Source organism: Thermobia domestica, chromosome 13 (assembly GCF_964235325.1).
Source record: "Thermobia domestica chromosome 13, izTheDome1.hap1.1, whole genome shotgun sequence".
NCBI lineage: Eukaryota > Metazoa > Arthropoda > Insecta > Zygentoma > Lepismatidae > Thermobia > Thermobia domestica.
The window spans coordinates 125,935,369-125,949,767 of NC_137466.1; the positions used below are offsets into that span (position 1 = coordinate 125,935,369).

Sequence of the window (14,399 nt, forward strand, 5' to 3'; positions counted from 1 at the left end):
ATGAGAGAAAATGTCAGTAAGTGGAGAATATGAAGATAATATAATTCCTACTAAAGAATCTATGTCACTGGTCTTTTGAAAATTAATGTTATTAAGGAACGAAGACTAACTATGTTGTGTTGAAAATAGAACAAACAGAGGACAAGAGAGTTCTGTATGCCTTGGTACAAACAATTATTTGGAGTTGTTGACATATAAAGAGCAGCGTATGAAAAAATATTTAAGTATGATCCTACTTTTAAAAAGGAATTAAGTGACACACAAAATGACTTGATTGAATGCTTGTCATGTGTTTTGAACAATATAAATAAAGACGAAATTTTACAAGCAGAGTTTGTTTCAGTACAAGTAGACTTAAACAGCATAAGTTTCTTGTAAAGCGCAGTTAATGTGATAATCCATCTTCCCCACCCGATCACGCACGATTAAAAAAATTAAACCGTATTATGGCGAATTAAGATCAGCTATGAGTCACATACGTGAATTTCATTATGAAAATTGATATTCGGATCGAATAAGTGCTGTCGACGAACTACAATTACATTAAATTTATGTGAATTTGTCTTCTTGTGTTTCTGTAGTAAAATATCTGTTTAATCTGTTTCATTTTATTATTATTATTATTATTATTATTATTATTATTATTATTATTATTAGTAGTAGTAGTAGTAGTAGTAGTAGTAGTTGTAGTAGTAGTTGTTGTAGTAGTAGTAGTAGTAGTAGTTGTTGTTGTTGTTGTTGTTGTTGTTGTTGTTGTTGTTGTTGTTGTTGTTGTTGTTGTTGTTGTTGTTGTTGTTGTTGTTGTTGTTGTTGTTGTTGTTGTTGTTGTTGTTGTTGTTGTTGTTGTTGTTGTTGTTGTTGTTGTTGTTGTTGTTGTTGTTGTTGTTGTTGTTGTTGTTGTTGTAGTAGTAGTAGTAGTAGTAGTAGTAGTAGTAGTAGTAGTAGTAGTAGTAGTAGTAGTAGTAGTAGTAGTAATAGTAGTAGTAGTTGTAGTTGTTGTTGTTGTAGTTGTTGTTGAAAATTGGGCCTACCCTGTTGCAAGTATCACTCTTCGCCATTGTCTGTATTGCTGGTTATGGCTTGTTACCGCGCAGAGATGTACACTCATGTCCAAAATTATTGTCGCATGTCTATAAATATGTTGTTGTAGGAATATAATTTGATAACGAATTCGCACAGTATTTCTTATAATGTTAGTATGTGTAAAATCGGCAAAGACACATATGTGGCAAATTTCATGTCAAAAGAGCAGTAAATAAGAACAATAAAACGAAAATAAAACTTTCTTGCCTACTTAGCAACATTTTGTTTTACTCATTCTAATTTTCGTATTTATAATTCTTTTCCTGTGAAATTTACCACAAATATACATTTCCCGATCATATACATAGTATCAGTATTAAAAGTACCCTGCAAAATCATTACCAAATTATATTCTTTAAGAAGACGTTTATAGATATGCAAGAATCATTTGGACATGAGTGTACGATCTAATGGTGCAAAGCAGACTGAGAAATAATTTAGGATCTCACTATTAAACAAAAAAATTTAAGCATGGATTTATAATCGTGATTTTCTATAAATATAAAAATAAAAAAAAAAAAAATGATACTTTCAAGATGATATTATTTAACTTCCTTGAATCAAGCAGTGTCCAGCATGGTTTGCTTGGGTGATTGCACGTCACTGAATTTAACAATGTAAAATATTAAATTTGCTTACCGTCTCATGGATAGTTTTATTAAAGAGGTCATCTTCACTTAGAATCAACAAAATAATAAGCGACATGTATATATGATGGGAATTACTATCTGGAGCATGGTACAGAGTCTTCAATATCGGTATAACCTGAAAGAAATTTTTAAGTATACCTAAGTTTAAAATTCCACAGTAAAATAAGTTTTTGTAACCATAATGCTATGATATACATTATTAATGAAGTTTATCCTACTATTCAGGGTTTTCGTTAATTTTGCACTTTTAATTCCGTAATATCGTTGTACCCTATCATCTATAGTCAAGTAAATGTAAATTACCATACTTACGGAAGCTACTGGATACATTATATTATATTGGAAAATATACTAGGATGCAAGATATAAGAATCACAACATACAGTTTCGGGATTTCTCTGGTCCCTTTATCAAAGTATCGTAAGTCTTAAAACCTTATATTGTGATTCTTATGTCCTGGATGCAAAATAAGAATATTTTTTTTTTCTCTCTCCCAATGATTAACATTGTTTATTTAATCTGTTAATTTTTACGAACATTTTCTCTAACTTTCCTCATTAGATTAAAATTGCTAGACCACAAAATTCTAAGATGAAAAATCAATATAAATAGCATCCTCAATATATGCTTTTAGAACATTTTATAAATTATATATTCGTTTAAAAGAAACTTTTATCTGCACTTTTAACAAAGCTTCTCTCCTACCTTCTTAAAATTCCACATTTCCTGTATAGTGGGACTAAAATGGTACTACTGCTTATACTATGGTTGGAACTTTGAAGCCAATGTTACGTAAACAATATTCATTATAATATATATTTTTAAGTACTTTTGTTTTCTTTTTTATGAAAACCTTACAAAAGACTTTTCTTCTGTTTGTAAGTTCCCATAAACCGCAACTGTTATTGCAGTGATCGTAGGACTAGAGTAATAGTTCATTTTCATTTTAAAACATAACAACCTAATAAAACATTTTTGTACACATTCAATTCTGTTTGTCAAAGTTACTAATGGAGTATTTATGAATGAAATATGAACAGAATCACCTGTTCTTTTTGAGAAAATCGTCCGGAGACAAACTCTCGCCTAAAAAAAAACCTAGTTGTGGAAATTATTCTTTACGAGAAAACTCACGAAGAGTAGTTTGCTCCCTTGGGGGAGTTTCTTTTCAGACTACTATCCCAAAAACGACTCAGGCGATTTTGTCTATATTTCAGAAATATTATTATTTCTATAATTCTGCACATAAATCACTTCCATGAGAATATTCACGAGCGGTAGTTTACTCTTAAAATGTTTTTTCCCCCCAGTTTTGTAAAATTACACTCATCTGCTTTTGTCACTTTATACACAAATACTTCACTAATCACCGAAACATATAAATTCTGCAAGAAAATGGTTCATTAATAACTGCAGCATAATATGATTGAGTTTAAGGAATTGGAGCAAGAAAGTTTAGTACAGTGGGCCATAACTTTTATTAATATTGATAATTTGATTTCGAGAGCTTACCATATTAAGATTTTTATGTGAATTGGCTAAGTAGTTTAATCATTTCTGATGAGAAAATAGAACCTTATGAAATCTCTCAAACTTGTTAACTTAACATAAACTTACCAATTGCTCGATATCCGATCTCGACATAATGAAAGTTTTAACATTTTGGTTTCTATGAAGCAATAAATATAGTAGTAACGTTGTTTGGTCATTAGTAAGCACTTTACATAATGTGAAGTATAACTGTGAGAAGTCGAGTTTAAAGGTAGCAGTCGCATTGGTAGGAGCAGTCTCTGATGTATCTAGAAAAAATATATATATATAATCTTTATATTTACAAATTATAGAATGGTTAGCGTGGTCGTATTTTTTAGTAGCAAACAGTAAAGTAATATTACACATTAAGTTGACTACTGAAAACAATCAACAATGGACTGTGCTTCCCTCGTTTGTGCGCCTGCTGGTGACGTGCGACGAGCGAGTCTATTTGTTCAGAGGTTAGCTAGGTATGTCAACAACGTGCGCTATCAGCGCCACTAGTACATTTCATTGCATAATGTCTCCACAGCAGTGTTACCACTATTTAAGTTCCAATCCTCGTATTTTCAGATATGGGGCGTTCAGAGCACAAGAGATGCAAGTCCATTTTCGGAAAGGTTCACTTTTGCTCAGCAAACATAGTCATTCTAGCCAAGGGTACGAAATAAATGAAACAAAAACTACGTGAAAGGGTGTGGATTAGAGTTTCATAGGACAACCGCTAGACAATGGCGTTGATGGAATAGGGGGAGGGCTAATTTCCTCCTTCTTGCTCATAAATTTAAGATATTAACATTATATTGTGTACGCTGCAGTGTCGGAATGATTAACAAGTCAAGCTCCGAATGCCATAGTCAAGATGCATAATTACGTTAAATAAATGCAGGGTATGCCCAAAAGAATACACCTACGGAAAACGTCATATTTTCACAACCACAAATCCGAGATGAAGGAAGGAAAAACTCCATGACAAGATGCAATTTAGAATTATATATGACTGCCGTTAGAGAGGGGCGTTCATTTAGAGGTCATCCGCCCTCTACCCTGTATTTCAGATTTTGGGGCAGTAATGCAGATTTAGAAACCTTTTGCCGAGGAAGTCCAACATAAAAAATTTGAAGCCCTTACACCGAATAAATACGGATTTTGATCAGTTATAATTTTAGGGCCCGGATTTTTATGTGCTAAAAACTGTAAAATATTTATTGTTTATGTGCTAAAAAATGAAAAAAATATTTGTTAAAAATTAAAAAATATTTAACAAAAAAATAAAGAGAAGTATGGGAAAACACCAGCATAAGAATATAAATACTGGTGGTCACCAATAGCTCCTATTCATCAGATGTCGAAATTCCATGGGCATTGCAGTGAATAACTAACGTCTTTTCCAAATTGTCCATAGTAAAGTCATGCCTACTGTCACGAAATAGTGCCTTATATTCAGAAAAGAAACGTTTTACATCACACGATGTTAACCTAGCGTATTTGAAAAGGGGTATATCACGAATATTTAGATCATCAACTTCATTTATGTTTTGGCCTTCCAATACTTCCGATATTATACTCAGAGTTTTATAGCCAATGTTTTTCTCAAACAAATCCTTAAATTCTTTTTCTTACGACTTCCGATTTCGAAGCAGAAAGAACATAAGCTTTCTTTCAACGCACTGTACTTCTTTACCAGAAGTACTCAATAAATCTTCAGTAGTTTCTAGTTTCCTTATAGAGTAAGTCAAGAAAGCGAAATTGGCAGATATGAAAGCCAAGTCACGTTTCAAGCCCTGTCACTTATAAAAGGATGAAACAACGTCTGGGTTTAGCTTAGTTATTACAGATACAAATGCTTCAAAATGATCTGCATAATATACTACGGCATTAAGCCAGGTATCCTACCGTGTGATTACGGATGTTGGAGGAAGTGAAAGATAGGGATTTGTTTCTTTGAAAAGTTCAATTCAAGTTTGCGATTTTACAAATTTTTTCCCCAGTTGACACTAACTTGCCCACTTTAGGATAAAGGGTTCGGATCCTTTCACGAAATTGATATAGGACACATGTCACGTTGATCATGTTAGGGTAGCATACGGAAAGAGCTTCATCAGCTTTCCTACGTAAGGAGCACCATCAGTCAGAAAAAGTAAAACATTGTCATATTTCACACCATTCGGCCACAAAATGTGCACAGATTCATCGACAGCCTGGCAATTGTCGAAGTGATTCGTTACTGAAAGTTCTTTAAAGACTAGCAGTACTGTACCTACGATTACCTCCCCTTCACCTACGGTCACTCGTCCTCCCCTCAGTTTTGGCTTCAGAGTATAAAGCGCTTTTTTAGAAGCCCTTTGTTTGGAACAAGTTAACCCAGCGCTGGTAAGTAGAATTTATAACGACGCTGTTTCTACAGGAGGAAATTGCTTGTAAATACGATGGATAGATTTATCTAACCTATTCTTTTCTCTATGTTATTTTTTTTTCTAGAGAAAGAAAAAAATCGTTGTGAAATTTAGAATAAAATAACGGAAAATTATTAAAAATATGTATTTATTACAAAAATGTCCAAAATATTTATTTACATAACATTTTTTTAGAAAACATGTATTTTTATGTGAAATAAAATTTGTAATTTACACTTGCAGACTCTCAATTGGGACACTAAACTTTGTTTGGGCATGTAGTTGTTTGAAAAAAAAAATACGTTTTTACATACAAATCCGGGCCTTAGTTATAACTAATTTCCATTGGCCGTAAGGAGCTATAGGCCTATATTGCTCTCTTGTATATTTTTTGGCCCAAGGATTCCAAAGGTGGTTCTACTTTCGAGTTTCGGGCCTGCTTAAAATTCTGGAAATTGGGCCTAAGCAACTTCCCAGTTTTAATCATCTGTATGTTCTCCGTATTTATTCGGTATAAGGACCTCAAGCTTGTTCTGTTGGACTTTGCTTATCAAAAGATTTCTAAAACTGCCTTACTGCCCCCAAAATCTGAAATTCAGGGTGCGGTTGCCCTACTGTTCCACTGACGCTCCTGTCTAGTAACTGTCATATGAAACTATCCCACGCCCTTTCGCGTGGTTTTAGTTACATTTGTTTTGGACTCTTAACTGCGAAGATTTTACGTTTTGAAATAGAATTCATTTGCTGAGCAAAACTGAACTTTATTGAAAATGGATTTAGATCCACTGTGCTCTGAACGCTCTAAATATTACCTCTCTTCAATAAATGATTGACTCAAAAACAACCAATTATATAGGCTTGCAGAAGATTCTTCGAACATTATTTTTCGAAAATGTATTATTTTAAAATATTTTTATTAGCATCAGTGTTCTGAAATAGTAATCAAATTTTACAACAAAAATCTCAACCGCCTCCACAAAACGCGAGCTTAGCCCCTAAATGCATAACTAGAAAACTTTCAGAAGTGGTAACTCCGAAATGACTTGCTTTAGGGCTAAAATAACCGCACAACCGTATTTCTAGTAAAATTCTAGCCTGAAAACATGACTCCCTTTGCATTTGAAATTTCGAATACCAACCAAAGATGTCCCCCCATGATGCTTGATAGCACCATCTGATGTGTCAGACTACTTACAAGTTTCATCGTTCCCCTCAACCCGTTCTCAACATACAAGGATGGTGAGGACTTTTGTTTTGCCATGTATATTGGTAGATTGTGTGAAATCTCTATAGTAGGTAGATTTTAAAATTTACCTAAAAAACTTGTTACAGCCAACAAAGTACTTACGAGAGTCATGGCAAGAGGGTGTAGTAAAAGGGGGTCGTGATATGAAATAAGTTGAGAATTACTAATCTGTACTGAAATATTCTGAACCCAACACAGTGTAGTCTTAACGAGAATAAAATAAATGAAAAGATCGGTTGCAAAAGCAAATAAGATCTTAATAAATACGTTATTACATGATTTTGAAATTTGTTTAAAATCATGTTTTAAATTGTTCAAAATGTTTAAAACATGTTTCTTTTCGTGTGTGTTTTAAAACTTGTTTAAAACATTTTGAACACCTTTTTCATGTTTTAAACACATGTTTTGTTCTTTTTTAAAGAAAGGTGTAGTTTTTCCAACCCTGGTTTAATCCCCGTTAAGTAAGTTGATGACGTGTTCTATCTGAAAATGTTCCAGGTCGATTGATGGAGATATTCTAATCGTAGACACTACAGTACGCAGCATGTACTATGTTGTGTGATTTCCAGAACTCTGCTTCCGACACAAGCCTGTTTGGCGCTGCAAGTGCCACCCCATGTTTGCCGGAGAAGTTAACACGGAAAAGATGTCGGTTTAACGTGTGAATGCGTGTTCTTAGTGAAACAACGGGTGTCGTGCACAATTTCACGGAATCTTTGATACTTAATTTGTGAGCATATACTTACATAAAATAAATATATGTGGATACAGAAAGATCACAAGTATCTAATTGGAACTATTTTAAAGTAAAATATTTGCAGAACATAGCAACAAAACAGTAGTCGGAACCATAAAAAGCACAATATATTTCCATATTATCACAAGCTGTTCTGTAGTTTAATTTAATATACTCTCATTTACAAATTTCATCTTCACTCATTGACTGAATACGTTACGAAAAACACTGCACTAAAATGATGCAGAAACAAGAAATCATACAACTGAAACTGGTAGGTGAATACTACACAGGAAATAACAAATATAAGAATTAAATTGGCTTCAACCTATACTCTTAGTGTTTTAAATATTTACCTTTGGAAGTACTTTAAATTCCTATGCAAGCTTACCTTGAAAATTTGTGCACGAAAATAATGCCTGACGATATGGGTTGTGAACACTTTTATCCGATGTGCAATGATTGGCCAAGACTAAAATTAACAACAATGATTGGTTGGCCAATGGAACGGTTGGCCGTTGGTCTTCACCTTCAGTGCTACGACTCATCCCCAACGTTAATATATTCCAGAGTTCCGCTGTTTAAAGGAAGAGACGATTAGAAGGTTAACATACAAAAATAAATAGTTGGAACATTACGTATAAATAATATAACAGACGAATAAGATACATGGCATACATAATTAACATACAGAATATGTGATGATCATTATGCTAGCTTAATTCCTTTTGTTACCGCAGCGATTTACTCACTTATTATATTGTATAACTAAATTGATTTTTGTGTGTCTGCAGATCTTATGTTTTATTTACAAAATTATATACAAAGTGGCTATGAAGACTGACATCAATGAAAGAACAAATGAACAACAGACCCTAACTATAAAAGGCAAACATCACAATCTATACGTCACGCTATTCTCAAAATAATACACCCTTGCTTACGGGATTTGTAATGTTTAGAGACTGGATACTAGGCAAAATGACTATTCTTTAATATTAAAGATATGATCAAAAATAACGTTTTAAAGTTTATATGGGGAGTTATAGTTTTAATTTAAGCCAATTTTACTTTGCCTATTTCGCCCTTTCCTGCCTATACAATTGCTTTAGTGCCTAATGTTGCCTATTCTATGAATTTTCTTCAAAATAAGACTTTATTGGGGAAAAATATATATATTTTAGTATTTCAAGAAAGAATTATGCTTCTTCCGAGAAAAATAAGTGTTGTTTGTAGTGGTAAGATGTAAACTTTGGACTGGTATATGCACTGATAAAGTGCTGTAGAACCTTAAACTATTGTGTGTACTGTTAAAGTGTATAAAATTTGGACTGTTATGTGTAATGATGAAGTGCGGTATAGAATGTATTTATAAAATGTACAGGGAATACATGTCAAGCTTCGTTTTTATATATACAGTAAAAGAAGATATTAACGTACAGGTAAGTTTCTATATTTGTTGAATATTATCTATGACTTGAATTTATTTTTTAATTGTATTCATTATTTCGAGTTACATTTTAGTGCCTATTTTTTAAATTTTAAGTGCCTACTTTCCAGGTTTTTAATGCCTAAACATTCGGTCTCAAGTAATGTTGCCTGTAAAAAAAAAAAAAAAAAAAAAAAAAAAAAAAAAAAAAAAAGATAATCCTTATAATAAACTACAAACGTCTCAGTTCGTCACGCGTTTCCAATATTAAGTAGTTGCGCTAATAGGTATCGCTACCTGTGGGATTTTTGTATATAAGAAAATCTTCAATAACTACATAAACAATGGTATGAAGTTTGAGGTGGTTAGTGAACAAACTCATGAAAAGAATTAAGGTAAAATCGAGAGCTTTTAATTTAAAGCATGATATTAATCTATAGTATACAGCGCGTCGAAGGTTTCGGCGCAAACTCTAGTTAGCTTAATGCAAAATATGGACCACTATCTTCAACACAATTTTTCAGTTCCACAAAGTTCACTTGAACTGTTTAACAAACGTCCCGGGTTCGATTCCCGGTGGGGTCATTCTGTCGAAAAATTATAACACGGTTTTTCAGATTAGCCACCCTGAATGAGGTTTTCCTGGGTTTTTCTCATTCACACCAGGCAAATGCCGGGGTAGTACCTAACTTATAGGTCCCAGGCCGCTTCCTTCCTTCCCCAATCCTTTCTTCCTTCTATTTCCCTGGATTGTGTGCTCGCCGCGGGACGTCACCCCTCAAATCGTGAAGGGCTAAATGTCCTTACATGCCGAAAGCCCAGAAATCTAAATCCTAAATCTGTTTAACATACAAGAATCCAGAGCAGGTGTTCTAATTCTTATCTATCCATTTTAGATCATCTAGTTTCCGGATTTTCAAAAGCAAAAGTTGGAGCAAAGAAGCTATTTCAATTTTCAAGATTTCCCTCACATTCACCATTAAAAATCTGGTGGAGATCAGTCGAAAACTTAGAAGACGACGAAAAACTGAAATGCACTTTTCGAGAAAGAACAGAGCTTTGCTTTAATAATTATCATAACCCCATCAGTGGTTTCTGTCTCCATATTATTATCTAATTTGTTTTGATTATCCTCCTGCTTCGACAACACTTTTTATTCTGATTTCTAGCTAATACCTCGATCATATCTCAAGGACCTCTGTTCGTTCATTTCTGGCCTTATATGTATATCCACCTCATTTTTCTGTTCCCTAACGCTCTGATTATTTCCATTAAAATACTCCTAAGTATTTTAATTAAGGTTTATTATTATTATTATTATTATTATTATTATTATTATTATTATTATTATTATTATTATTATTTGTCATAACCTGTTCCGTTGCTCTGCACGGACAGTTTCTCTTTTGGCCTATTACACCAGCCAACAGTGAAAATGTAACTGGAACGAAATATATGTTTGTTAACTATATCGACTACGCTGATAACGAAAACGGCCGTGAAAAACTGGAATTAGCTCTCGTTTCCAAGTTAAAGGGGGGGAATGCATTTAATTATATTTATTATAGTTTATTAGCATTCATTGTCAATCCCTTCCCATATAGGCTTCAAATCCCGCTGATTGCAGACAAAGTGATTAAGTTTCCTGCAGGTAACAATAGCTGTGTGTATTTTGTCGCTATTTTTAGCCCGGGCTCATAGCAACAACGGGGAGGGAAAGGGGAAGGGAAGGAAGGGGTGAAGCATGTTTCGTTTAAGCGAGTTTCTGTCTGTTACAAGCTGTGTTGTGTTCTTGTGCTGGAAGAACGTGTTATTGAAGTATAGTTAGTGCGTGTGGTCATTGTAATTCCTGTGATTCAATATGCCTCGCAAATGCGTAAACAGTGCTGACTATTTTTGTTACATTTGCGGACAGGCTACATTGGAATCGCGAAGGAGTTCAATAACGCCATATATTAGGAAGGCGTACAGACTGTACTTTGGATGTGAAATCGGGGACCAGGACAAGCCCTGGGCTCCTCATGGATGTTGCATATCTTGTGTCTCGAGTCTTCATTCGTGCTTAAACCGTAAAAGATCTTCCATGGGCTTTGCTATACCCATGATCTGGTGAGAACCATCAAATCATGTGGATGATTGTTACTTTTGTATGACAACTCCGCTAACACATGGTATTTCCAAGAAGAAAAAGTCTTCATTGATATATCCTAACATACCGTCGGCCATGCGACCAGTGCCTCACGGAGATGGACTGCCTGTTCCTGTTCCACCTGATTGTGATAGTGACGAAGGCGGTAGTGAAACTAGTGCTGTACCATCACCTTCAAAACCCAGTTCTTCGAAAGATCCTGATTTCGTGTGTAACGATAAGTGTACAGAGAATCACAAAATAACACAGTGTGAACTTAATGACCTAGTGAGAGATCTGGAATTGCCGAAAGATAAAGCTGAACTGTTGGCGTCAAGACTACAACAGTGGAATTGCCTTGATAAGACGGTAAATATGATTGCATTCTGTATCCGCCATATGTCATTCCTTCCATTTTTCGAAAGTGAAAAGAACTTGGTATTTTGTAGTGACGTAGAGGGACTAATGGCAGCTATGGGCATTGACTATAAAAGTGATGAGTGGGGTTATTCATCGACTCCTCCAAAATAAGTCTCAAATGTGTCCTCCTGCATAATAGCAACGTGCTACCATCGATTCCGATTGGGTCTGCACCTTGCATGAAAGAAACATATGATAACATGAAACAATTGTTATTGCGATTGAACTATGACAAGTTTAAATGGCAGATTTCCGAGGATCTGAAAGTCATAGGCATATTACTTGGGCTACAACAGGCTACACCAAATACTGTTGCTTCCTGTGCCTCTGGGATAGCCGCGCCAAAGCACTTCATTATAAAAAGAAAGACTGGCCTATGCGTCAATCATTTGAACCAGGACCTCACAATGTTATGCACAAAGCACTTATCGAATCCAAGAACATAATTTTCCCTGCTCTTCATATAAAACTGTGTTTAATGAAAAACTTTGTTAAGGTCATGGACAAAACTGGGGAAGCATTTTTCTATTTGCGCGATAAATTTCCATGTCTTAGTGAGGCGAAAATAAAAGAGGGGATTTTTGTGGGTCCCCAGATACGTACACTGTACAAAGATGAGCATTTCAACACCATCCTGACAGTTGATGAAAGGTTATCTTGGGATGCCTTTGTTCAAGTATCAACAAACTTTTTAGGAAATAAGAGGTCAGAAAACTATAAGGATCTTGTGGCAAATCTTCTGCACTGCTACGATAGACTGGGGTGTAACATGTCCTTAAAGTTACATTTCTTAAATTCCTACTTGGACTTCTTTCCTGACAACTGTGGTGCTGTAAGCGACGAGCATGTGGAACGCTTCCACCAGCAAATTTCGGACATGGAAATGAGATACCAGGGAAAGTGGAATGCATCAATGTTGGCCGATTATTGTTGGACACTAATCAGGGAATTACCAGCAGAAAACTACAAACGCTAGGCAAAGCGGTTGCACCTTCCTTTGAGGGATAACAACAAGATAAATACACGGATAAGCTTATATAGGCAATAACGTAAAATTATCATAACTTCAAAACGAGAGCTAATCTTGCATTTTCATTAACATTTTCCTTATCAGCACCCACGAAAACATAAAGATTAGCTGTTCTCATACCAGTTAAAGAAAAAAGGTAAAATTTTGTTGGCTAGTGTTATTATTTCTTAGACCAGGGTGTCTACTGGAATACCAGAAAGTAAACTCATGACTTTTTCATGACTTTTCATGACCTTTTTGTTCAAATTTTCATGACTATGAAATGCACACTATTAATTCTTAATCAATCGTTATGCCATTTGAATTTCTTAAATATTTACTCTTATCATTGTAATAGTAAAATATGGAATTTAAAAAAAAAGAAACAAACAGTCAGTGTTATCGACATTGTTTATTTTGAACTTATCACATAATTAAAGAACATAGTGAGTTTAGTAAAAAAACATTTCATAAAGCTTTATATGTAAAAAATTATATTAGTTTACATAGAGTCTGGATACTTTCACATACTTTTAAGCTAGTCATATACTTTTAAGCTCTTTCCAAAGTATTCATAATTTTAGGGGTCGCTGAGATAAATAGTGACATTTTAATCTAATTCAACTTCAAGGTCATACTCCACTCTCTAGGAGTGAGGTTGGGAGGGGAGCGAGATTTTAAAAGTAATCAAAAACGACCGATATTAGTGTTAAATTCATAGTTTTCGAGGTCTCTGAGTTTAACGATATCAGTTTTCATGATGTTCAAGTTCATCGTCACCCCTTGGGGTGGGGGTAGGAGAGGATGACTTTTTCAGATAAGATAGCTAATTAGTAACTACTGTAATTAGAGCGAATTAAAAACATTAACATATTTTCTCGTGCTTGCACGGAACTATGCGGGTCGCTAGTCTTAAATATCACTTATTGTGAATCTTAAAGAAAGAATCTAAAATTCTGCCGCCTTGTGCTCGAGCACAGAATAGCACTTACCTAAATACGGGCCTGCTCTTACCAGTGAATCACTCTATACTGTATTTGAAGTTTTAATTCTGAGTATAATTATCCATCTAGCAGAAATTTGTCTGAAATTAAGCACTCAGAGAACTGCCCAAAGACAACAAATTATAAAAGAAATTAGTTTTAAAAAAATAGATCATCAAATTTAAAATCTGCAAACTCAAACGAATAATATTATTTGCATAAGTTTAAAGGCTCAAAAATACACAATTTACATTTCTTAGAAGTAAAGAAATAGCAGATCAAAAAGTTGGACAGTAAAAAGTTGTTACTATATTACAGAGACTAGAAGATGAAATTGGGAGCAGCTAGGAAGACAGTAAAGTACCAGTTAGCCAGCACTAACTGGTGGGGGAAATTCTCACAATTACTGACGTGATACAACTGTTTCAGTACATGCAGTATGAGGTATAAAAGTATGAAGTATAAAAATATACTCTGAGATTTCAGATTTTCATGACCAGTTGGGTAAATAAAGGACTTTTTCATGGCTTTCATGACCACTACGCAAAATATATGACTTTTTCATGACTTTCATGACTTTCATGACCAGTAGACACCCTGTAGACCGTAAAATTTGATTTCAATGTACCTTACTTTGTTTCACCAAAAACACCCATTAACAATCAACCTTTCGAAAAATTTCCTCACTAAAGCTAGGTAAAGATTTTTTTTTTTTTCAACTCCTGAGAACAAAATTTTTAAAGATATATAAATAAATCACAGTAACAATGGAATATTGTATTACCA

At 34.2% G+C, this 14,399-nt stretch overlaps 1 protein-coding gene across 3 annotated transcripts in view; it reads right to left on the reverse strand.

Annotated features, from left to right (window-relative positions):
- Window positions 1-14,399, reverse strand: part of LOC145668488 (dymeclin) — a 70,031-nt gene that overhangs the window by 26,012 nt on the left and 29,620 nt on the right. For all 3 annotated transcript variants that reach the window (XM_081736431.1, XM_081736430.1, XM_081736429.1), the window contains exons 8-10: window positions 8,036-8,221; window positions 3,351-3,532; window positions 1,723-1,848 (exon numbers count right to left, since the gene is read on the reverse strand). In XM_081736431.1, the coding sequence (XP_081592557.1) occupies window positions 1,723-1,848; window positions 3,351-3,532; window positions 8,036-8,221 (494 nt within the window). The remainder of the gene's footprint in view (window positions 1-1,722; window positions 1,849-3,350; window positions 3,533-8,035; window positions 8,222-14,399) is intronic.